Source organism: Somniosus microcephalus, chromosome 11, assembly GCF_052327205.1.
Source record: "Somniosus microcephalus isolate GS21.2 chromosome 11, FLI_Smic_1.0, whole genome shotgun sequence".
Taxonomy (NCBI): domain Eukaryota; kingdom Metazoa; phylum Chordata; class Chondrichthyes; order Squaliformes; family Somniosidae; genus Somniosus; species Somniosus microcephalus.
In genome coordinates, this window is record NC_140997.1 from 211,174,857 (window position 1) to 211,198,854 (window position 23,998).

Consider the following 23,998-nt stretch of genomic DNA (forward strand, 5'->3'; position numbering starts at 1 on the left):
AATAGTTTGATACTGAAATGGAATGGGGGGGGGGGGGGGGAGATTCTTTTGAATGGATGAATGAGCGGAATAGTTTCCCTTACCTGTATTTATCTTGTGAGAAGTAAGGTCATGAGTTACTAAAATGCATAGACCATTTTCTTAAGGTTTGGCAAAGGTTAAGTGTTACATTTATAATCTGCAACAGTGAACAAAGATTGCAAACCCATTTACACAGATTGAATGGGAGAAGCTGTGCTTATGTCTTTCAGAAAACTGAAAGCCAATGATTGTCACTCCCTGAGACAAGTTGGGCTCAGGCCTTGGGCGACAGATGATGACGATGAGCAGTGTGGAAGGAGCACGTGACAGGCGGGAGGCCTGCGCTTGCGTTGTGCGCCTGTCGATAAAGTTGGATTGTTTCAGCCGCTGGCTGGGCGAGAGTGAAGACAAAATGGAGGGGATGCGGTGCAGTGGCTGAGGGAGCGGGACGGCTGGGGGAGGAGGGCTTTTCTTCTCTTTTTCCTTGTTTACAGTGTCAGGAGCAAGAATGGAGGCGGGGCGGTTTGCAGAGGGGCTCTTTGAGGGGAAAGAAATCCGCATCACCGGCTCGGAGCTGGTGGAGAGCTACACGGTGAGCCAGACATCTGCACCGTGTCTGGGTATCTGTCGGCGGGCCGGCGAAATTGGGAGAACCGCAGGACGTGCGGCCCGGTGGGAGACAAGGGCGGGTGGGAGGGGGGCGAGAGAGAAGCAAAGAGGGATGGAAGGACCTTCCTCCTTTTTAATATGTGTGCAGAGTGGAGGCTGGAGAGGGATCTGCTTCTCCATCACTTTCTGCGTCCAGCGGAGTCGCTCTCCCTCCCCTAACGGCATCTGAATCTTGACATTATGAAGGGGCAGTTTTAATCTAAAATATGCCATAATTGGACATTTAATGTATCCAAGATGGATTTAAACCTATATGCCGTGGAAATGTCACTAACGTGATATTACGTTTGTAACCACCCCCCCTCTTCTATACACTTGTAGTAATAATATTTATAATATACCCTACATTTCACGACGGATTGTCTGTATTGTGTTTTTTGGGGTAGCAAAATACACTAATGATTTTTTTCAGGTTATGTACATTGGTCTGATCTACGTGTCCTGAAACGCTGGTGTGTAAGATCGAAAGTGAACACGTTGGTTCACTTGAAAAATACCTTCATTAGACCAGACTGACTCCACCCTCCAAGGATAGGTTGCAGTGCTAAATGCTTTGTAGAACAGACCATTTTCCTCTCCCTTTCATCGTCTCGCAATTAGATCAGGGTGTTGACTTCTCTGTAGGCTTTATCAGTGTCTTTCTGATTAATTTGGATGTGATGGGGCTTGCCTGAATCTGTTTCCTCCATCTGTTGAGGTTTCAGTTTCTTAACTCATCTATAGAATGTTGGATAATTTGATTGACCTCTTCCTGAGAATTTGCTTCTGACCCTATATTTAGTGTTTAGCTAAAAGAGTGAGTTGTGTGTGTTCCTTGAGCGAGGTTGGAATTGGTTATGATGGTCCTTGTGGTTGAATAATTGCTGACGCTCTCTGTCAAGGCTCATTATTAATGGGTGAAGTACTGGAGAGTACCTCCAGCTCTACAACCCACTGATAACTCTTGTGTTCCTCCAATTCTGGCCTCGTGTACATCCCCCAATTTTCTTCGTCCCTCCATTGGCAGCTGTGCCTTCAGTTGTCTAGGCCCTAAACTCTGGAATACCCTTCCTAAACTTCTCCGCCTCTCTACGTCTCTCCCCCTCTCCTTTTAAGACGCTCCTTAAAACTTAACTTTCTGACCAAGCTATTGGTGAGTTGCCCTGATATCTCATGTGGCTCGGTGTCAAATATTGTCTGATAATGCTCCTGTGAAGTGCGTTGGGACAATTTACTATGTTAGAGGCACTATATAAATGCAAGTAGTTGTTCCTATGAAACTATCCAAACAAGGAGTCAGCTCCTTTTAGAAGGAGGAGGAATGGGGAAAAAGTTTAGAATAAGATGAATAAATGTCATGGTGAGATAAGTACAGTTGACCAACACATAGGGAGGGAAGGTGACTTGCACTTGAGCCTCTGCCAGAGCTGCTCTATAACTGGCTGGCAGAGATGTTGAGTACTGTGTATTCACTTGTTTTCCACTTTTTGAAAAAAACTTCTTGGTGGTGATTGAAAACTTTGTATTTCTTTTACATTTGATTAAATTTACTTTATCCCCTTATCAAATCTTGCTTGATCCAAAAGTTAATTAAAAATTAATGAAGTGCAAAGCATTAGTGTAGATTAGCTTGTCAGTGGAGCAAGCAAGAGCTGTAACCGGACGGAAAGAATCAAATGTGGCAAGAAATGACTGAGGATAAGCGTGCTAGTATTGGTTGAAATTTTTTCTGAAGAGTCAAAACTGGAAAGTACTGGTATCAGTTTAATTACAAACTATTGTATATGTGAACAAATGATAGTAATTGCTGGGCTTTTGTCTAACTATAAATTGGACATTACTGGATGCTGTCAGTTCTGAAGATTAAAGCTTATCTGATCTTACAATTTCAGTTGGAACTATAATATGTAAATTGGTAATATGTCTTATTGTACAGCATTTTAAGTTGCTCATGGCAGCTTCTGTAGCTTGTGGTTTAGGAACAGCCATTTTTAATTTCCTGCTTTTGGGGACTGGTTTTGGCTGATCTTTTATTTCTGTGTCTTCTATATTAAGGTGTGTTTAGGGAATAATATTTATTTGTTTGGGGGAAGGAACAATGAAAACTCAACATTCTGTATCCAGTCCTATTAAGGAAAAAATACTTCAGTAGTTGAACTAATTTGTGCTTTTTTAGACTTGTGACGCACCTGACTTTGCAGAGTGAAATCAAAATTTGTACAAAGAAGTCATTTGTGTGCGAATCCCTCCTCTCTCTTTCCCCCCCCCCAAAATTTTGTCTTTTGCATAATTCTTTATAGTACAGAACATTTGTTGAGCTACAGATTATTGCACATTGTGGAGCTAAACTTCTGGTAAAACCTGTCTTGCTGCATTATTATTTAATAATCTGTTACCCGAGTGTTCAGAGCATGAAAGCTCTTAACATTGACTTTAAAAACAAGTCTAACACATGTTTCACATAGATTTCATATTGTCTTGATTGTTAGAAGATTAGCACTTAGTTGATGTCCAATCCTCAAGTTACTGTGATCAGGAAAGCTGGAGGAGTTGCACTGGACTGTTTCCTTTTAAGATTCTTCTTGGGCTGCCATTCTGTTTGGTTTCCAGTGCAATATGGTTAGTTATTACTTCTGAGCCCAATCTTGTCACCTTCCAAAGTCCCAACACTCAGCATTCCCAGCAGGGTTTCCTGGATATCAATCAGGGGTGGGCCCCCTTGCCTGATTTCACACTAGCTCAGGGCACTGAGGCTATTGTAGCATCCCAGTGCCTGTCTTGGCTGAGATCAGCTGACACTCTGACAGTGAGTTGAATCTGGCATCTTCCTCGACAGTATGGATCAGCTGTTCAGAGCCTTTGGGGACGATGCATTGTTATTCTAAACGTGTTTGCAGTTTTGAGTAGATCAGTTAGTATAATTGGTTTGAAAAGTTTAAAATGAATACAGATGTGAAAAGTATTTCAAATAGTGGCACTGTACAATCAAAAGGGTTATGCTTCTGTTTAAGTAACTATAGCTTTGATTCTTCGATATTTAAATTGTATCACCTAGATTCACCAACACAAAATTGAACAGTTTCAAAGTGAATAGTATTGAACATTAATGCATTGAATAGCTCGAACCTATTTTTATGACTGAATTCAGTGGTTAGCTAACTTGTGCTTTTAGACTTGTGACAGACTTGACTTTGCAGAGTGAAATCTGGTAAATGGCCTCTTTGCAATGTGGTGGTTTCTCTATCACCGGATCAATACGTGATCAATTGTGCATGTGCAGTTGTTTAAAGTTACTCACTAATTGGGGGTTGTTGCCTTCCCCACTGCTTGAAGGTAGCTTACATAGGTTTCCAAATGCAAAACTGCTTTGCTGGCTTGTATGGAGCAGAATAGTTGATTGACTTGACGATAGATGAGACCTTATCTTCCGATTATGCACTTTACAGCCTTCCGGACTCAATACTGAGTTCAACAACTTCAGATCATAACCTTGGCCCCTATTATTTTTATATTTTTTATCCACACGTTTGGTTTGTGACTTTTCCCTTTTTTTCCCCTCTCTGCCACATGGCAGCTGTCTTTCACACTGCCAGCACATTTCACACTTCATTTAGAGCCATTCTTTTCTTCTTAGGCAGTCCCTCGGAACCGAGGATGACTTGCTTCCACATTAAAAGTGAGCTCGCAGGTGACTGATGAGTCCAATGCGGGACCGGCAGACGGTGGTTGAAGGGGCGGGTGGGTGGGGTGCTTGGGTTGACGTGAGCTCCTTGCGCTGCCTGCGCTTGGCTTCCGCTTGCTCCTGGCGAAGAGACTCGAGGTGTTCGGCGCCTTCCCGGATGCTTCTCCATTGTCTGTTTCTTTACCTATCCTATTACTATCTCGTCTCACCTTGAATATCTCTTAATGTCTCTTTCATCCCCTCCCCCATTTCCCAGCCCCCCCCAAACTGCCTTTTGTTTCATTTCCTGCCTTTTCTCTCAGTTCTGTCGAAGGGTTTCAACCCGAAAAGTTGACTCTATTTCTCCACGGATGTTGCCTGGCCTGCTGAGTTTTTCCAGCATTTTCTGTTATAGTTGATTGACTTGTCCAGTTGCAGGCCAAAAACATGTCGGCTTTGGGTGTGATTATTTTGCTGTTAAAGCCAGTGTTGCTGCTGTAGGTGTGGACGCCTCTTCTGGTGGTGCATAGTCTGATTTGTTTTGTTTTTGACCTCTGGCTGCTGTCAATGGCAAAGTAAAATAGGGTGGAATTTGCAGACAAGTTCATTTAGTTGAATCAGGATTTCTGCAAACTGGAAGGGGGTGGGGTGGGGGTGAAGACAAGCTAGTTTGCAAATATTTGAGCACAGCCCAGTTAATCATTTGTTGAGCATTGTCTACAATGAATTGCTGGAGAAAATCTTCACTATTAGATTGCTGTTTATGGGTGGAATTTTGCAGTGGCTTGATTATTTACTGTGCTTAATGCTTTATTTAATAATGCATTATGCAGATTAATGTTTCTATTTAAAGGTTCTGTTTTTTGGGTCAGGGGTTGTATAAACAGTTTGATGTTGTTTCATAAATCAGAATTCCAGTGTATTTTCTCTGCAGTACACTAGCAGAGAGAGAGTAGGAAAGGAGTTGGATATATTTCTTAAGGCTAAAGGGATATGGGGAGAAGGCAGGGACAGGGTACTGAATTTGGATGATCAGCCATGATCTCATTGAATGGCAGAGCAGGCTCGAAGGGCCGAATGGCCTACTCCTGCTCCTATCTTCTATGTTTCACCCCCGCCCCTCCAACCAAATCAATGGTACAGCAGTCAATTAAGTGTGTACAGGAAACTTTGTGCTATCCGGCACCGATGGGACCGAGCTGTTGGCCGTCCCATCAAAACTGCCGGACAAACCAGCGCTAATGTTGAAACATACGGAGATTTTGAGCTCTGTATCTGGCAACAAACCCTGTTGCAACAGCTTCTAAACAGTCGGCCGTACCTTGCAAGCGTCTCTGTAGCTTAGCAACAGCTTCAGCGAGACCTTGCAGAGCCTGACTGGTGGAAAAAAAAAGCAACGAAAAGAAAAAAAAACTAACTAAACGGCTCCTGGTTTTTGCCGGTGGCTCAAGCATTCCGGACAGTTAACCTCCGGATAAACCAAAGTTTCCTGTACTTTGCTTGTAAATGGGTGGGGGAAAAAAGTGTTGAAGTGTTCTTTGTTCAGTTGGAGTAGTACAAATCTCCGATTGTTGATCTTCCTCTCTTTCATCAAGTAGAATAGAGGGCAAGGCCGAAGTTAGCTTCAAGTGTAGGTATCAGTGTCCGTGTTCATGTTTCATTTCTCTCTTTTATAAAAAAAAAAAAAAAAAAAAAATTCTCGGGATGTGGGCGTCGCTGGCAAGGCCAGCATTTATTGCCCATCCCTAATTGCCCTTGATGAACTGCCTTCTTGAACTGCTGCAGTCCTTGTGGTGAAGGTACTCCCACAGTGCTGTTAGGTAGGGAGTTACATAGAAACATATATTTCCAAGTCAGGATGGTGTGTGACATGGAGGGGAACTTGGAAGTGGTGGTGGTCCCATGTACCTGCTGCCCTTCTCCTTCTAGGTGGTAGAGGTCGCTGGTTTGGGAGGTGCTGTCGAAGAAGCCTTGGCAAACTGCTGCAGTGCATCTTTCAGATGGTACGCCGATGATGGAGGGAGGGAATGTTTAAGGTGGTGGATGGGGTGCCGTGCTATTGGTTAGGTTTTATTGTGGTTAATTTGTTTATAGGCTGAAAGCTTTTTATGGTTTTAGTATCTGAAGTACTTTTTTTTGTTGCAACTTTGGGTTGACCTAATTTCTTCTTTCCCATCCTATTGAACCATTATCCTCCTGAAAGAGAGTGAATGAGCTTAAAGGTAATATCTTGATGTACTGTGGGTTATACATTACAGGGTCTGACATTTTAGCAGTTGGCAAAGCATCAAATGTATGTATCCCTTCCTTACTGAATTATTTAACTCGCTGCTGCGAGTCAGTAGCTGTCACTAATGAAAGCCTGTAACTTTCTTAGGTGTATATCATAGAAGTGAAAGTTGGGAATCATCAATGGACAGTTAAACACCGCTACAGTGATTTTCATGAGCTACATGAAAAGGCAAGTTTTTGCATATTGTAAAACACTTGTGCTGTTTTACTAAGATTCCTTGTAGTCACGAAATGCTAGATGCACGGGACCCTCTGCCAAGTTTTCTGCGAAGCAGGTTATGCTGTGAAATCTGGCATGCAAATCACAATTTTGCATGTGGCTTTTATGCAGGGGAGCACTTCAAATTGACACATGGCGTGTATACCAGGTTTCAGTGTATGCTCCAATTGCTGCTTCATTGGTCGAGGAAACTAGCTGCAACCTCCGAATCAATTGGCTGCAGTGATCTTCTCGACCAGTGGTTTTTAAATCTTTCCTTTTGGGAAATCTGTCGGTAAATGTTGGCACACTCCTAGCTTGCCAAAGAGAGCGTGTCAACTGTTTAAAGGAAATTGGGGGTATTATTGCATAAATTGCTTTCCCTGTTTATAAAGTTTCAGAGGTTATGTTCTAATAACTCAACAAATGCAATGTGGAATCCCTTTTTGGGCCTCATTCCTACAAAGGTTTTGGGGCTTTGGTTTGAAAATTTGTGTTCTAAACAATTTGCTCTGTGACTGCCCTGTTTGCAAAGGGCTTAATACTATTGTACAAGTATCCCTATTGCTGCTATGTATTGTATTGGTCTACTCTACTTGGATAGCTTGCATAGCCATTTATGTATATCATGATCAATACAAATCCAGCTTGGGTTCCAGTGCTTAATTTAACATTGAAAATTATTATTTCTATAATCCTAACTCCTTCCCATTATTTAGTGTTTCTGTTCTTGGCCTCCGTCAGTGATGTCTGTGCCAGACTCTTCCAAGGCTGCTGTTGCTGCTGCTTCATATTGGCTGATTGTGCGCTAATTACAATGTTGTTCAGATCCGATAAGCCGAGAACTCGCGTTCTGAATAATTAAGCTGTGTTCTGTGTGTGTCGTGAGCCTTTTTTTTTTAAAAAAAGGCCACTAATGGCTCATTTTGTGTTTTCTTTCTGTCTCTCTGTCATCCAGAGATTGCATTCCTTCTGAAGTCATGATCTTCATCAGCTCCAGACTGCATAAAGATTTCCCTTTAATGTTCTAATTCAGTTGAGCAAAACATGTTAATGGAATTAAAAATAGAAGCTATCGGGCCCGGATGATATGCATCCCAAAATACTGAAGGAGACAATTAGTGGAAGCACAAACAATTTTCCAGTGATTGTGCTTAAAAAAAAAAAAAAAACAAAAAAAAAAAACTAGAGGGTGGTGAAAGTTACACCCCTGTATAGGAGAGGGGAACTTGATAAACTAGAAATTATAAGCATTTAATCATCATTCTTTTGTGAGTAAGTTTCTGAAGCCTATAAAAAGATATGAAATTAGTGAACACTGAGAAAGACTTGGGCTAATCAGGGTTTTTAATCATGAATTTGTAAAGGACAGATGGTGCTTGATTGACTCATTCATTTTTTGAGCAAATTGATTATATAAACAAAAGGGAATGTGGGAAACGTGTGGATTTTCAGAAGGTGATTTCGACAAGGTGCCTAATTAAAAACTTGTAAAAAATTAAGACAGATGTAACCACATAGATAGAGAGCAGTGTAAGGGACAGAAAGGAAGGATAAATGCAGTTTTTCTTCAGGTTGGTAGAGTGTGAATATTGATGTGCCCCACTGATCTCTCCTGCAGCTTCTTGTCTTCCACTTTGTATAAATAATTTGGACATGACCTTAGCGGATACCAAATTAGAGGGCATGGCAAATGGGAGAAGAATAGAGAAGATTGAAAGAGGGTATGGACAGGCTAGTGGAGTGAGCGGATAGTTGGCAGATGCACTTTGGTGCAGAGAAATGTAATTGAGTACATTTTGGGGCGGCTGAATTTATAAAATATCTTTTAACATAAAGGAACATCCTAAGCGCTCTCACAAATGGGCATAAGGAAAACTAGTTTGGAGGCACAGAGACCTAGGAGTGCTGACTCATTCTTCTTTTAAAGGTTTAAGTGCAGGCTTTTTTTTTAAAAAGGCAAATGGGATTTTGTGTTTATATATAGGGGCATTGAAAATAAAATAAATTTGTACAAGACATTGGTTAGGCCGCAGCTAGATTATTGAATGTAGATCGGCGCATTTCAATATTGGAAAGATATTGAGCAATGGGGGTACAGGGAAGATTTACAAGCATGTTACTGGGAGTAAGCAGTAATAATTATGCAGACAGGCTAGAATAACTGGGAAATTTTTCTACTGGGACAGAGAAGGTTAACGAGAAATTTAAGGTTTTCCAAAGGCAAATAGCAAAAGGTTGTTTCAAATAGTTGGCAAATTTGTAACAAGCAAGCCAAGACTCGGGGCTAGCTGCAGAAGAATGAGGGGGGGGAAGATTTTTGCGCATAAAGGATTGAGATTTTGCAATGCGAGTATGTGAGTATCAAAGCAGAAATTGCAACATCATTTAAGAGGATTGGATAAGTAATTATAAAGGAAGACTATAAAAAGGATATGAGAAAAGGCAGGGCAGTGGGATTAGAGTAGATGGTTCCAGTAGAAGCTGGCACAGGCACAGTGGTGAACAATAGTTTCCTGTGCTGTTATTTCTGTGACTTTTTTTAGTTCCAAAAAAATAAATCCTAATTTCAAAGTGCTGAAGTAACTGCCAATGTTGAGCATTGTTTTGTTCTTGGGATATGGGTGTATTTATTGGCCATCCCTAGTTGTCGTGAGAAAGTGGTGGGTTGTTTTTACCACTTGTGCTTACTAGGCTATTTTAGAGAGTATCAAGTAGTGTGGGACTGGAGTCAGACTGGGTTACGGGTGGCAGGTTCCCTTCTTCCGACAGCTTTAATGGTCAGTTTGGTATTGCTTGTGTGGAACACCTATATGCCCATTTGAGAGAAAGATCGTTCCATTTATGCTGGCCAAGTTATGTCAGTGTTAAGTCTCGCTAGACTACAGTGATATGGACTAATATTCACGCACTCTTTCCAAAACAACATTGTCTGAGCTTGCCCTTGGAAAAAGAATATATATATTTTTTAATGCACAAGTCCTTGAGGCTGACCCTAAGTCTGAGCTGTTCTACTTTATTTTTTTAGCTCAATCATGGTTTGATCCTAAGGTAGAAGATAAATAGAGTTAAGCAACTGTGTTTTTCCAAGAGACAATTAGTCAGTGGGGTGGAGTTTTTATTTCAGTCTGAAGTTGTAATCTTTCTTTCCTTCCCTACCTGGAGTCTTTCATCTTTGCCCCCCACACCCCCTTCACGAGCTCACCACTTGCTCAATGATGGGCCTTTTCTATTGAATTGAAGATAAACTATCTTTTTTGAGTAAGACCACAATAAAGGTAGGTAATTTTACTTGGTTCTTTACCCCCTTCCACTGGCCCAGCTGAGCAAGTTGCTAACTTGTTCTCAATCACTTTGGTGATGTTCTATAACCACCATTCATTAGTGAGATCTGGTATAATGGATGCACCCTTTCTTTCTCCACTGCTCCCACAAGTTGCTCTACCAATGCATTAAGATAACAATCATGTTGCAAAATATTTTTTATTCCACATTTCTCCCTACTCTAGCGAATGCTTTACACTTGGAACTGATGACTGCTTTGCTTAATTTAAAAACCGTGATGATGTGGTTGCTTGTGTTTGTGGAGTTTGCTACAGAAAACCTAATGTTCTTTGTCAATTTACTTTTAAGAAATATGTTCCTTAACACCTTTATTTTGTTATAGCTGACTGCAGGAAAGAAGATTGACAAAAATCTACTTCCACCAAAGAAGATCATTGGCAAAAATTCCAAAACTTTTGTAGAAAAAAGGCAGAAAGAATTGGAAGTCTATTTGCAAACCCTACTAGCAAAGTTCCCAGTCGCTGCACCAAAAGTTTTGTCATATTTTCTGAATTTCCATCTATATGTAAGTTTAAAAATAAAATTCTTATTCCGCAGTACCCTGTTGGAATAAACGGCTCGTTTTCGGAGTGGCAGGCAGTGACCAGCGGGGTGCCGCAAGGATCTGTCCTGGGACCCCAGCTGTTCACAATATATATAAATGATCTGGATCAGGGAATTGGATGCAATATTTCCAAATTCGCTGACGACACTAAACTAGGAGGAGGGGTGGGCTCTGATGAGGATGTCAGGAGGCTACAGTGCGATTTGGACAGGTTGGGGGAATGGGCGGATACGTGGCAGATGCACTATAATGTGGATAAATGCGAGGTTATCCACTTTGGGGGTAAAAACAGGAGGGTAGATTATTATCTAAATGGCAATAGATTGGGAGATGGGGAAGTGCAGAGGGACCTGGGTGTTCTTGTGCACCAGTCACTGAAGGAGAGCATGCAGGTGCAACAGGCGATTAAGAAGGCAAATGGTATGTTGGCCTTCATATCAAGGGGGTTCGAGTATAGGAATAGGGATACCTTACTACAGCTGTACAAGGTGCTGGTGAGACCGCATCTGGAGTATTGTGTACAGTTTTGGTCGCCCCATCTGCGGAAGGATGTTCTTGCCATGGAAAGAGTGCAACGGCGATTCACCAGGCTGATACCTGGAATGGCGGGAATGATCTACGAAGAGAGATTAAATAGTTTGGGCTTGTACTCACTGGAGTTTAGAAGATTGAGAGGGGATCTCATCGAAACATATAAAATTATGGCAGGCCTGGACAGGCTGAATTCAGAGAGAATGTTTCCAATGGCCGGGGAGCACAGAACCAGGGGCCACAGGCTAAAAATAGCGGGCAAATCATTTAAAACAGAGATGAGGAAAAATTTCTTCACTCAAAGAGTGGTGAGCCTGTGGAATTCCCTGCCACAGAGGGCTGTGAAGGCTAATTCAATAAATATTTTCAAGAGAGAATTGGATATATTTCTGAAGGCTAAGGGGATTAAGGGTTACGGAGAAAAGGCGGGGACGGGGTACTGAACTGGTAAGATCAGCTATGATCTCAGACGAAGATCAGCCATGATCTCATTGAATGGCGGAGCAGGCTCGAAGGGCCGAATGGCCTACTCCTGTTCCTATCTCTATGTTTCTATGTAATATATTTGGTGCTTCAGTATTTGGCTTTCATTTCACACATTAAAAATATTCTGTCAATTGTTAGATACATTAATAGATGTATTTAGAGACGTATGATTTTTTTAAGGTAGTTTGATGCCCCCCTATCTGATGCAGTTTAAAAAAAAAAAAAAAAAAATTCGCTGGATGTTGGCATCACTGGCAATGCTGGCATGTAGGTGGTGGTGATCCTTCTTGAACCACTGCATGTACAACTGAGTAGCTTACTAGACCAGTTAAGAGCCAACCATGTTGGTGTGGGCCAAACAGGGTAAGAATGGCAGATTTCTTTCCCTAAAGGACATTAGTGAACCAGTTGGGTTTTTATGACAATCTTGACAACTTTATGGACACTTTTACTGGTACCATATTTTAAATTATATTTCAGATTTTTTAAAACCAAATTCAAATGATCAAACTGTTGTGGGATTTGATATGTGTTCTCTGGATAATTAGTCCAGGTTTCTGGATTGCTAGTCCAGTAACACAACCATGACACTACCATAACCACTTTCTTTTGCACATCTGTAAGAATCTAATTGGTTACATTATGCCTGAAATAAATGTCCCAAATTTACTTGCAAAACTAATTTGACACTTGTTTATCCTCTACATAAACTGAACATTCCACTCTACATAAACTGAACATTCCACTCTACATAAACTGAACATTCCACTCTTCATAAACTGAACATTCCACTCTACATAAACTGAACATTCCACTCTTCATAAACTGAACATTCCACTCTACCTAAACTGAACATTCCACTCTTCATAAACTGAACATTCCACTCTACCTAAACTGAACATTCCACTCTACATAAACTGAACATTCCACTCTACATAAACTGAACATTCCACTCTTCATAAACTGAACATTCCACTCTACCTAAACTGAACATTCCACTCTACACAAACTGAACATTCCACTCTACACAAACTGAACATTCCACTCTGCACAAACTGAACATTCCACTCTACACAAACTGAACATTCCACTCTACACAAACTGAACATTCCACTCTGCACAAACTGAACATTCCACTCTACACAAACTGAACATTCCACTCTACACAAACTGAACATTCCACTCTACACAAACTGAACATTCCACTCTACACAAACTGAACATTCCACTCTACACAAACTGAACATTCCACTCTACATAAACTGAACATTCCACTCTACATAAACTGAACATTCCACTCTACCTAAACTGAACATTCCACTCTACACAAACTGAACATTCCACTCTACACAAACTGAACATTCCACTCTACATAAACTGAACATTCCACTCTACATAAACTGAACATTCCACTCTACACAAACTGAACATTCCACTCTACATAAACTGAACATTCCACTCTACATAAACTGAACATTCCACTCTACATAAACTGAACATTCCACTCTACACAAACTGAACATTCCACTCTACATAAACTGAACATTCCACTCTACACAAACTGAACATTCCACTCTACATAAACTGAACATTCCACTCTACACAAACTGAACATTCCACTCTACACAAACTGAACATTCCACTCTACATAAACTGAACATTCCACTCTACATAAACTGAACATTCCACTCTACATAAACTGAACATTCCACTCTACACAAACTGAACATTCCACTCTACATAAACTGAACATTCCACTCTACAGAAACTGAACATTCCACTCTACACAAACTGAACATTCCACTCTACATAAACTGAACATTCCACTCTACATAAACTGAACATTCCACTCTACATAAACTGAACATTCCACTCTACATAAACTGAACATTCCACTCTACATAAACTGAACATTCCACTCTACATAAACTGAACATTCCACTCTACATAAACTGAACATTCCACTCTACATAAACTGAACATTCCACTCTGCACAAACTGAACATTCCACTCTACATAAACTGAACATTCCACTCTACATAAACTGAACATTCCACTCTATATAAACTGAACATTCCACTCTACACAAACTGAACATTCCACTCTACCTAAACTGAACATTCCACTCTACATAAACTGAACATTCCACTCTACCTAAACTGAACATTCCACTCTACCTAAACTGAACATTCCACTCTACATAAACTGAACATTCCACTCTACACAAACTGAACATTCCACTCTACATAAACTGAACATTCCACTCTACATAAACTGAACATTCCACTCTACATAAACTGAACATTCCACTCTGCACAAACTGAACATTCCACTCTACATAAACTGAACATTCCACTCTACATAAACTGAACATTCCACTCTATATAAACTGAACATTCCACTCTACACAAACTGAACATTCCACTCTACACAAACTGAACATTCCACTCTATATAAACTGAACATTCCACTCTCCATAAACTGAACATTCCACTCTACATAAACTGAACATTCCACTCTACCTAAACTGAACATTCCACTCTATATAAACTGAACATTCCACTCTACCTAAACTGAACATTCCACTCTACATAAACTGAACATTCCACTCTATATAAACTGAACATTCCACTCTACACAAACTGAACATTCCACTCTATATAAACTGAACATTCCACTCTCCATAAACTGAACATTCCACTCTACATAAACTGAACATTCCACTCTACCTAAACTGAACATTCCACTCTACATAAACTGAACATTCCACTCTACCTAAACTGAACATTCCACTCTACCTAAACTGAACATTCCACTCTACACAAACTGAACATTCCACTCTACACAAACTGAACATTCCACTCTACATAAACTGAACATTCCACTCTACATAAACTGAACATTCCACTCTACATAAACTGAACATTCCACTCTACATAAACTGAACATTCCACTCTACATAAACTGAACATTCCACTCTACATAAACTGAACATTCCACTCTACATAAACTGAACATTCCACTCTACATAAACTGAACATTCCACTCTACACAAACTGAACATTCCACTCTACACAAACTGAACATTCCACTCAACATAAACTGAACATTCCACTCTACATAAACTGAACATTCCACTCTACATAAACTGAACATTCCACTCTACACAAACTGAACATTCCACTCTACACAAACTGAACATTCCACTCTATATAAACTGAACATTCCACTCTCCATAAACTGAACATTCCACTCTACATAAACTGAACATTCCACTCTACATAAACTGAACATTCCACTCTACACAAACTGAACATTCCACTCTCCATAAACTGAACATTCCGCTCTACATAAACTGAACATTCCGCTCTACCTAAACTGAACATTCCGCTCTACATAAACTGAACATTCCGCTCTCCATAAACTGAACATTCCGCTCTACACAAACTGAACATTCCACTCTACACAAACTGAACATTCCACTCTACATAAACTGAACATTCCACTCTACATAAACTGAACATTCCACTCTACACAAACTGAACATTCCACTCTACACAAACTGAACATTCCACTCTACATAAACTGAACATTCCACTCTACATAAACTGAACATTCCACTCTACATAAACTGAACATTCCACTCTACATAAACTGAACATTCCACTCTACACAAACTGAACATTCCACTCTACACAAACTGAACATTCCACTCTACACAAACTGAACATTCCACTCTACACAAACTGAACATTCCACTCTACATAAACTGAACATTCCACTAATAATTGCAAAAGCATGTGTGTTGCATAACTTTCCTTCCATTTAAAAATAACTGCACCTCTGGCCAGTTTTCAGTTTCTTTTCTCCTGTTGACTATACAAACTAAATATTGTCTTTGCCTTCCTTTTTCTTTTTAAAATGTTCCCAAGCGCCAGAATATCTCTCTTTGGTATTCGGAGCACATTTTTGTTTTCGAAAGGTAAACCCCACCTTTTTTACAGCTACTTACAGTGCTGGATGTTTGGTTTGCACTCTTGGAGATGAAATGTATATTCAGAATTAGAGCCTTTTCTTTCTAGAACTAAATAAGTTCCAAGTTGAAGGCAGTTATTTCCTACAGTGTGAAAATGTCAAACTCCTCACAAATGGGCATTTTACTAAACCAGTAATCAAATGCACCTTTTTATCACCAGCTGATGACCAGGAACATTTGGGTATGGTTAAAACTAATCATTCCAGAGCCTTGGTTACTCCATAGGCTAATGTGGAGTTCCCTTGAAATCCATTTGTGAGGTTGTCATGCGTGGAGTAATCTTTATCGTTCCATTAAGTGCTATTACTTAGATCTTTGCAAGGGAGGATATGTTTCCGAGGCATTAATCATTAATGCTGGTCTTGGGAAGAAATAGTACAGTTATGTCTTTGTCTCATCAAACCAAAGTATGAGGAATAAATCAGTGCAGGTGGTTAGATTTCTGCTTTCGGTATGCTACTGTAATTTTAAAATACAGTACAAAAGGTGCAGCTACTCTGTGAACTATAGGGAGAGGCCATGAGTGCTGTATTTGCATCTTTCCACACAGTTGATTTGTGCCTAAAATTTTTCTCATTTGTAGAGAGCAGAAAAAGAATGAACCCTGCAAAAATGCCTGACTGTTAAATAATGGTTATCTACACGTATGTGGATCTTGGTTGCACAGCTGTGAATCTTTTAATCCTGTTCTCAGTAGAATATTGTGTCCTTTTTGTTGTAGGAGATAAATGGCATTACGGCTGCCCTTGCTGAGCAACTGTTTCACAAAGGTAAGGTTTTTAATTTTGAATTCTAAAGGTCTTGGCATTTTGGGTTGCTGTTACAAATTCCATCTGCCTGGTTTCCTTTCTAAGAATGCAATAATCCACTGCACTAACAATGAAACATGTATATTGAAGTCTAGAATTTTAAGGCGTGGATAAAATGGAAAATGATTACACATTGTGACAGTGAGATGCCAGGAAACACATCTTGTAATTGATCCCCAAAATGTTGTATTCCACCTGGGGTAGGGGAGGGGGAAAAGCTAACCTTGATTTCTTGCATTTTTTAAATACCTGCTTGGTGTAATGTAATGACTAAAAATATTCAGTATCTACGGTATATAAAAGTCTTGTGTCTAACATTCAGTCATCTCAGTCCCACTTTGTTACAGATGCAAAACTCTTTTTTTAAAAAGGGGAAAGAAAGCTACTCATTTCATAGGTTTTTCTGAGCTAGAGCTAGAAATTTAGAAGCAATTACAATTGTCCTGTGATTGATCAAGAGTTTGCAAGCAACCTTAATTCCTTGGGTTTGTCTAATTAAACCACTTCACCATAGGAAGTACTTTTGAGCAGCAGCCTTAAAGGGATAGACCAGGTTGGCAGCTAAATCATCACAACCATACTCTCAACTAAATTACTATGTTATTGTAAATACTGCCATGGGAGATGCACAGTATTTCATGAGACTTAGCATTCATATGAATGGGTGAGAAAGAAAAGAGCAGGTACTTTTAACTGAGAAACATAAACTTCCTCGCCTGACATTTGTACTTGCGATTCTGTTGTAGAGAAGCTTGCTTGTCTTGGCATGGCTGTTTATAGGAAGGAAGGAGAGACGCCTTTCAAGAATTTGCCTTGTTAGTTAACCAGGGTGGCAGAAATAAATGCCTTCTGACTAAATTTCCCACCCATCAATCAACATATCCTCCATACATTTAATCCAGCTTGCATTTTTTCCAAGGGATGAAGTGTCATTTGTTTACAAGTGTTTTAAATTTTTTAAATGCATTTTTATAGGTGAGCAGTTGCTCTTGGCAGGTGAAGCTTTTTGTCTTCGACCGCTACAGTTGTACGCAATCACCCAACAACTGAGACTGGCCAGTCCCACCTGTGCCAATGGTGATGCCAAGACTGACCTTGGACACATCCTGGACTTTGCTTGTAGACTTAAGTATTTAAAGGTAAAAATCTATTCTATAGAAAGTGTAATTGGTAAAATCCAGTGTATAACTGGCACATTTTGCACTTTCCTTTTATGGCTTGTAAATCTTGGCTTGTGCCTGTTCTGTTCTGGTCTAACTGCAATTTTATTTGGCTGCTTATAAAGAAAGGTTGATGTGCAACCAGTATATCAGATTTTTAGTTTTTCAGGAAAGGGAAATATTTTATAAGTTAGAGAATCTTATAACATTACTTCAAAATGTTCCCTGAATAGAATAGATATAGCATTCAAGTAATTTATTTTAGGCTCGAGTCTCTCTTGACCAGGCACTTTGAGGATGGCATTGGTTTATTTTATATTTCCTCCTTGTAGCTCTGTTTTCTGGATAAAGTGCTTTGGTTCTATTTTGCATCTCTTCCCAAACAACTCTGCTGAGATTGAAACTTAACGTGTATGAAAGAACCTGCTTTCTTCCACTTGCATGCAGCATAAGCATGCCGAGCTATCAATGTAGCATTACATTTTCTAAACAAACACTAATGCCGTTTCAATTTTAAACTGCTAAAGACTACAGATCTCCAAGTTATGTTTTATTCCTAACAGATAACAGGGAGCAGAGGACCTGTGGGTAGCAGCAATATTCAGGAACATCTCCTCAAATTCGATTTATCGATTTTCAAGTCTGTTCATCAGATTGAGGTTAGTAAGGAAGGAGAGAGAATGTAGTCCAACTTTTGTGATTGTCACGAAGCTCTGCAAACAACTTGTAACTGAGCAGTTTTAGGTGCATCTAAAAATAACATGACTGTTAAATTAGGACCTAGCTTTACTGTACTTAGTTTTTTTAACATCATATTTGGCTTATTCTTTGTTAAAGTTTTTATTTGCATATAAGTCTTATTTCAAACTCCAGTACAGTAATTTGAAAACTGATTGTAGAATAAATAATGTATTTAGTTGATCTAGTTTCCATTATGATCCTATGGTATTTGACAGAGTCAGTTTAATGTTTGCATTGTGCTGTTACAGATAAATAAATGTGAAGCTAAACAAATTATTGGACTTCCTTCCCTGAAGAACTCGCTGGCCACAATGAGTGTGGCTTTTTCGACTGCTTCAATGAAGGTATGCATCATATGTGATACATTTTTAATATTTTATTTATATTTGTGTGTGTGTTATTGGGATATGGCTCCATGACCATTGACGGCTTTCTGGTACCCTTTGTTGTGCACTAGATAGTCAATAATGTAAACTCTGGGAGGGGGTGATTATTTTGGTGAAAGGGTGAAAACACGCCTGTTTGAAAGTCTGGTTTTAGCCTGCAATTTTGGGGCTAATGGATGATTACCATGATTTAAACGTGCCTGGACATGCTAAAACAGACACCTGAAGTTTAGCTGATTAGAAGCATTTTTCGTAGAGCAGTGTAAATATAGCCTCCACGCACCCACTTCTACTGAAGGTTTTTTTTTTCCTTTATTCATTCATGGGATGTGGGCGTTGCTGGCAAGGCCAGCATTTATTGCCCATCCCTAATTGCCCTTGAAGATGGTGGTGGTGGTCGTCTTTCGTATGGTAGTAGCAAAGCAAATCAAATGTCAATAAGTCAGATATCCAGGCCAAAGCTTCCGGTGTAACAGCGTGGATATCTTGTAGGCTGCCTGCGAATTTCCTCTGAGGGCAGTGCTCAATGGTGTGCTCCAGGGTCTGATTAGGAGCGCCACTGTTGCATGATGGGGATGCTTTAATCTTCCATCTATGGAGAAGGTGGCAGCATCTACCATGACCGGGTTCTGAGGCAGTTGATGATTGTCCACTGTTTGCAAGGAAGGTTTGCTCCTTCTGGTTGTACTGTGGGGTCCTCTATAAGGAATCCATTCCCTATTCCATCGTTCTTCCAAACATTTCGCCAAGGCTGAAGGGAGATTGCTGAAGGCCTCGGCGACGGTCCAAAATGGCCTTCTAGATTTGAGACGGGTTGGTGGTAGGTTGTTCAAGTCGGCTTGGATTGGCAAGTCTTTGGTGTAGCAGTTGTATTCTCTGGAGACTGCATATTTGCGGCGTAGGTGTGGTGGTGCAATGTTTGCAAGCACGGGCAGCCAAGGTGTTGGTGTCGATAAAAGTGTACCGGTGATAATTCTCAGTAGAATTCAGATGGACATCAATGGATTTGACATGCAGACTCGATAGCTATGCTGGCGAGCAGTACTCCGCTGTAGAGTACACCAGGGTTTGAGCGTTTGCTCCCCATGTGGATCCACCGAGTTTCTGGATCAGGTTGACCCTACTCTTCAGTTTCTTCCCATGGTGGTGAGACGCCTTCTTAAACCACAGCAGTCTGTGTGTCGTAACGGTTTGGTACAACTGGGTGGCTTGCTGGGCCATTTCAGAGGGCAGTTAAGAGTTAACTATATTGCTGAGGGTCTGGAATCACATATAGGCCAGACTGGGTAAGGACAGCAGATTTCCTTCCCTAAAGGACATTAGTGAACCAGATGGGTTTTTATGACAATCTAGTAGTTTCATGGTTTCATGAAATACGCTGGCTGATGCACAACAGAAATTTTTAGGATGGCTCAGGGACCGAGGGAGAGGGTGCACAGGTTCTCTGATGTGGCACTGGAGGTCCTGGAGGAGGAGGGATGTCCTGTATCCACAGTGGGGAAGGAGTCCACTTCGCCCTCCTGTCACTCCTCTCCCCTCCAGCAGCTGGTGCTGCGCTGCCTGGCCTCCATCATCTTCTCCTCCTCCTCCAGACCAAGGGGGATCCCTAGCAAGATCCCCATGATCAAGCATTCCCTTTTTCCTGGTGACTACCAAAAGGTACAGTAGCACAGCACTCGTTCTCTTAAGTGAAGTCCTCAGAATTTCCAGAAAAAATGTTGATAATGTTGAAGTCTTGACAGTGTCCCAGAAAGTCTCTTGATGTGTCTCAAAAGTCCTCTTCAAACCCAGTCTATCTCCAACAGCAAGTGAACACTGAAAGCTGAACATGGCTTTAAGTAGCACTAGAAATCCTCAGCAACGACTTGTTTACTCCTGTACAGCTGGTTGCTGTTGGAGAGCTCGTTAATTGAAGTGCTAGCCACCAAAATGGCAGGTAGCCTATTTAATGAGTGCTAGCAGGCAATTTAATTGGTAATCAGAGCCGCAGTGATCCTCGAGGTGGCCGTTCCTAGTTCGCGCTTCAACTCCCTTACCGAGATGGTGTCTTGCGCTACCAGTGGGCTAAACCGGCGTTGCAGCTTAAGACCCCATCTTGGCCACTTTGAAGGTTCTTTAGCGCCTAAAGTAACCAGGGGAAATTGCCCCCTGGATCTTTCTTCCTTTTTCTTCTTCTTCCCCGCCCCCCCCCCCCCCCCCCCCCCCCCCCCCCCAAAAAAAAAAAGCGCAAGGGTATTGAGACACCCCAACTGTGGTCCTGATGAGATTGGCTAACTAAGCACAGATTGGAGATCAAACCCAAGTCATTTTGGTCTGTATGTTCAGAATAATTGGGTCTCGGATTCAGACCTATTAAGACTGGAAATCCGAATGTTGGACTTGAACACCCATCTATCTATCTATCTATCTATCTATTTATCTTCTATCTATCTATCTATCTATATATATAAAGCGGCTCGTCTGTGTCTGTCTGTCTGTCTGGTCTCGATGCGTTTGGAAGTTACAGAGCGTACCGACGCGCGCGTCGCCTCAAAAGAAAGCTTGCGATTCCGGACCGGTCATCAGCGTATTTACGTTTCGGCCGGACAAAAATCCCGCCCCGCGGTATCCCAAAAACGTTCAGCGTTCCGCTCATTAGCATCTCATTAGCGACCGTGTGACGTCGAGGTCTTCCTACAGTTGAGTGTCGAGTGACTCGACGATTGACCAATCCTACGCTTCGGTGACCTGACCGGTCGACCAATCGGTGCGTGTGTGGGCGGGCCTTATCCTTCTGAACCGAGGTGAGTGGCCGCCATCTTGATTTTTCACGATTTTTTCCCCCACACTTTGTGTTAGGGAACTAAGGTAAATATTTGAATTACGTGTTAGGGAATTAATTAACAATTTATTTCAGTTTTATATTGTGTTTAGCAACCCCCCCCTCCTCCTCACCCTCGCGCAGGGGGGACTCGGTGCTGGTCTCCAGGCCCGCTGCAGGCAGGCCTGAAGCTCCAAAAATTTCTCTATCTCTCTCTCTCTTCCCTCTCTCTCTCCTTCTCCTCTTCCCTCTCTCTCCTTCTCCTCTTCCCTCTCTCTCCTTCTCCTCTTCCCTCTCTCTCCTTCTCCTCTTCCCTCTCTCTCCTTCTCCTCTTCCCTCTCTGTCTCTCTCTACTTCCCCCTCTCAGGTTTGACGGTGTCGGGGCCCGAAGTGAGCCGCTCTAACGGCCGCCAGCCCGCGGGGTTTCCCTGCCTACTCCCCGCTCTAACGGCCGCCAGCCCGCGGGGTTTCCTTGCCTACTCCCCGCGGGCCGTCTCGCGCCGCTGGCACTGACCGCGCATGCGCCGCCCGCCCGCGAGAGCCCGCTCTGGCTTTTTTTTTTTAAACGGCAACCACGCATGCGCACGGCCGTTGCGCAGCCGCCTTGACGCCGGCACGCATGCGCACGGCCCCCGTGACGCCAGCACACAGCCTCGTGAGATCGCGGGGGGTGCGAGCCTCGGGAAATGGCGGGGGGGGAGAGCCTCGGGAAAGCGCGGGGGGGTGCGAGCCTCGGGAAATTGCGGGGGGGGGGGGGGGAGAGAGCCTCGGGAAATCGCGGGGGGCGGGGGGGGAGAGAGCCTCGGGAAATCGCGGGGGGGGGAGAGCCTCGGGAAATCGCGGGGGGGAGAGCCTCGGGAAATCGCAGGGGGGGAGAGCCTCGGGAAATCGCGGGGGGGGGGAAGAGAGCCTCGGGAAATCGCGGGGGGGGGGGTTGGAGAGAGCCTCGGGAAATCGCGGGGGGGGAGAGCCTCGGGAAATCGCGGGGGGGGGGGGGGGGGGGGAGAGCCTCGGGAAATCGCGGGGGGGGGGAGAGCCTCGGGAAATCGCGGGGGGGGAGAGAGCCTCGGGAAATCGCGGGGGGCGGGGGAAGAGAGCCTCGGGAAATCGCGGGGGGGGGTGTTGGAGAGAGCCTCGGGAAATCGCGGGGGGGGGGGGAGAGCCTCGAGAAATCGCGGGGGGGTGCGAGCCTCGGGAAATCGCGGGGGGCGGGGAGGGGAGAGAGCCTCGGGAAATCGCGGGGGGCGGGGAGGGGAGAGAGCCTCGGGAAATCGCGGGGGGCGGGGAGGGGAGAGAGCCTCGGGAAATCGCGGGGGGGGGAGAGCCTCGGGAAATCGCGGGGGGGGGGGGAGAGCCTCGGGAAATCGCGGGGGGGGGGAGAGAGCCTCGGGAAATCGCGGGGGGGGGGGGGGAAGAGAGCCTCGGGAAATCGCGGGGGGGGGGTGTTGGAGAGAGCCTCGGGAAATCGCGGGGGGGGGGGAGAGCCTCGAGAAATCGCGGGGGGGGTGCGAGCCTCGGGAAATCGCGGGGGGCGGGGAGGGGAGAGAGCCTCGGGAAATCGCGGGGGGCGGGGAGGGGAGAGAGCCTCGGGAAATCGCGGGGGGGGAGAGCCTCGGGAAATCGCGGGGGGGGGGGGAGAGCCTCGGGAAATCGCGGGGGGGGGTGAGCCTCGGGAAATCGCCGGGGGGGGGGGGGGGGGGAGAGCCTCGGGAAATCGCGGGGGGGGGGGTGAGCCTCGGGAAATCGCCGGTGGGGGGGGGGGGGAGAGAGCCTCGGGAAATCGCGGGGGGCGGGGAGGGGAGAGAGCCTCGGGAAATCGGGGGGGGGAGAGAGCCTCGGGAAATCGCGGGGGGCGGGGGGGAGAGAGCCTCGGGAAATCGCGGGGGGGTGGGGAGAGAGCCTCGGGAAATCGCGGGGGGGGGGAGAGCCTCGGGAAATCGCGGGGGGGGGCAGAGCCTCGGGAAATCGCGGGGGGGAGAGCCTCGGGAAATCGCCGGGGGGGGGGGGGAGAGCCTCGGGAAATCGCGGGGGGCGGGGGGGGCGAGAGCCTCGGGAAATCGCGGGGGGGAGAGCCTCGGGAAATCGCGGGGGGGGGGGGGGAGAGCCTCGGGAAATCGCGGGGGGCGGGGGGGCGAGAGCCTCGGGAAATCGCGGGGGGGGGAGAGCCTCGGGAAATCGCGGGGGGGTGGGGAGAGAGCCTCGGGAAATCGCGGGGGGGGGGGGAGAGCCTCGGAAATCGCGGGGGCGGGGGGAGAGCCTCGGGAAATCGCGGGGGGGAGAGCCTCGGAAATCGCCGGGGGGGGGGGGGGAGAGCCTCGGGAAATCGCGGGGGCCGGGGG

The 23,998-nt window shown here is 43.8% G+C and overlaps 1 protein-coding gene across 3 annotated transcripts in view; it reads left to right on the forward strand.

The window, feature by feature from the left end:
- The first annotated feature begins 392 nt into the window (after window positions 1–392).
- Window positions 393–23,998, forward strand: part of nisch (nischarin) — a 71,911-nt gene continuing 48,305 nt past the window's right edge. For 2 of the 3 annotated variants that reach the window (XM_086001824.1, XM_086001825.1), the window contains exons 1-7: window positions 402–613; window positions 6,708–6,791; window positions 10,489–10,671; window positions 16,485–16,533; window positions 17,548–17,711; window positions 18,296–18,391; window positions 18,722–18,817. In XM_086001824.1, the coding sequence (XP_085857950.1) occupies window positions 530–613; window positions 6,708–6,791; window positions 10,489–10,671; window positions 16,485–16,533; window positions 17,548–17,711; window positions 18,296–18,391; window positions 18,722–18,817 (756 nt within the window). In that variant the 5' untranslated portion in view covers window positions 402–529. Of the gene's footprint in view, window positions 614–6,707; window positions 6,792–10,488; window positions 10,672–16,484; window positions 16,534–17,547; window positions 17,712–18,295; window positions 18,392–18,721; window positions 18,818–23,998 lie in introns of all 3 variants that reach the window. The other variant, XR_015080058.1, reaches the window with a different exon arrangement.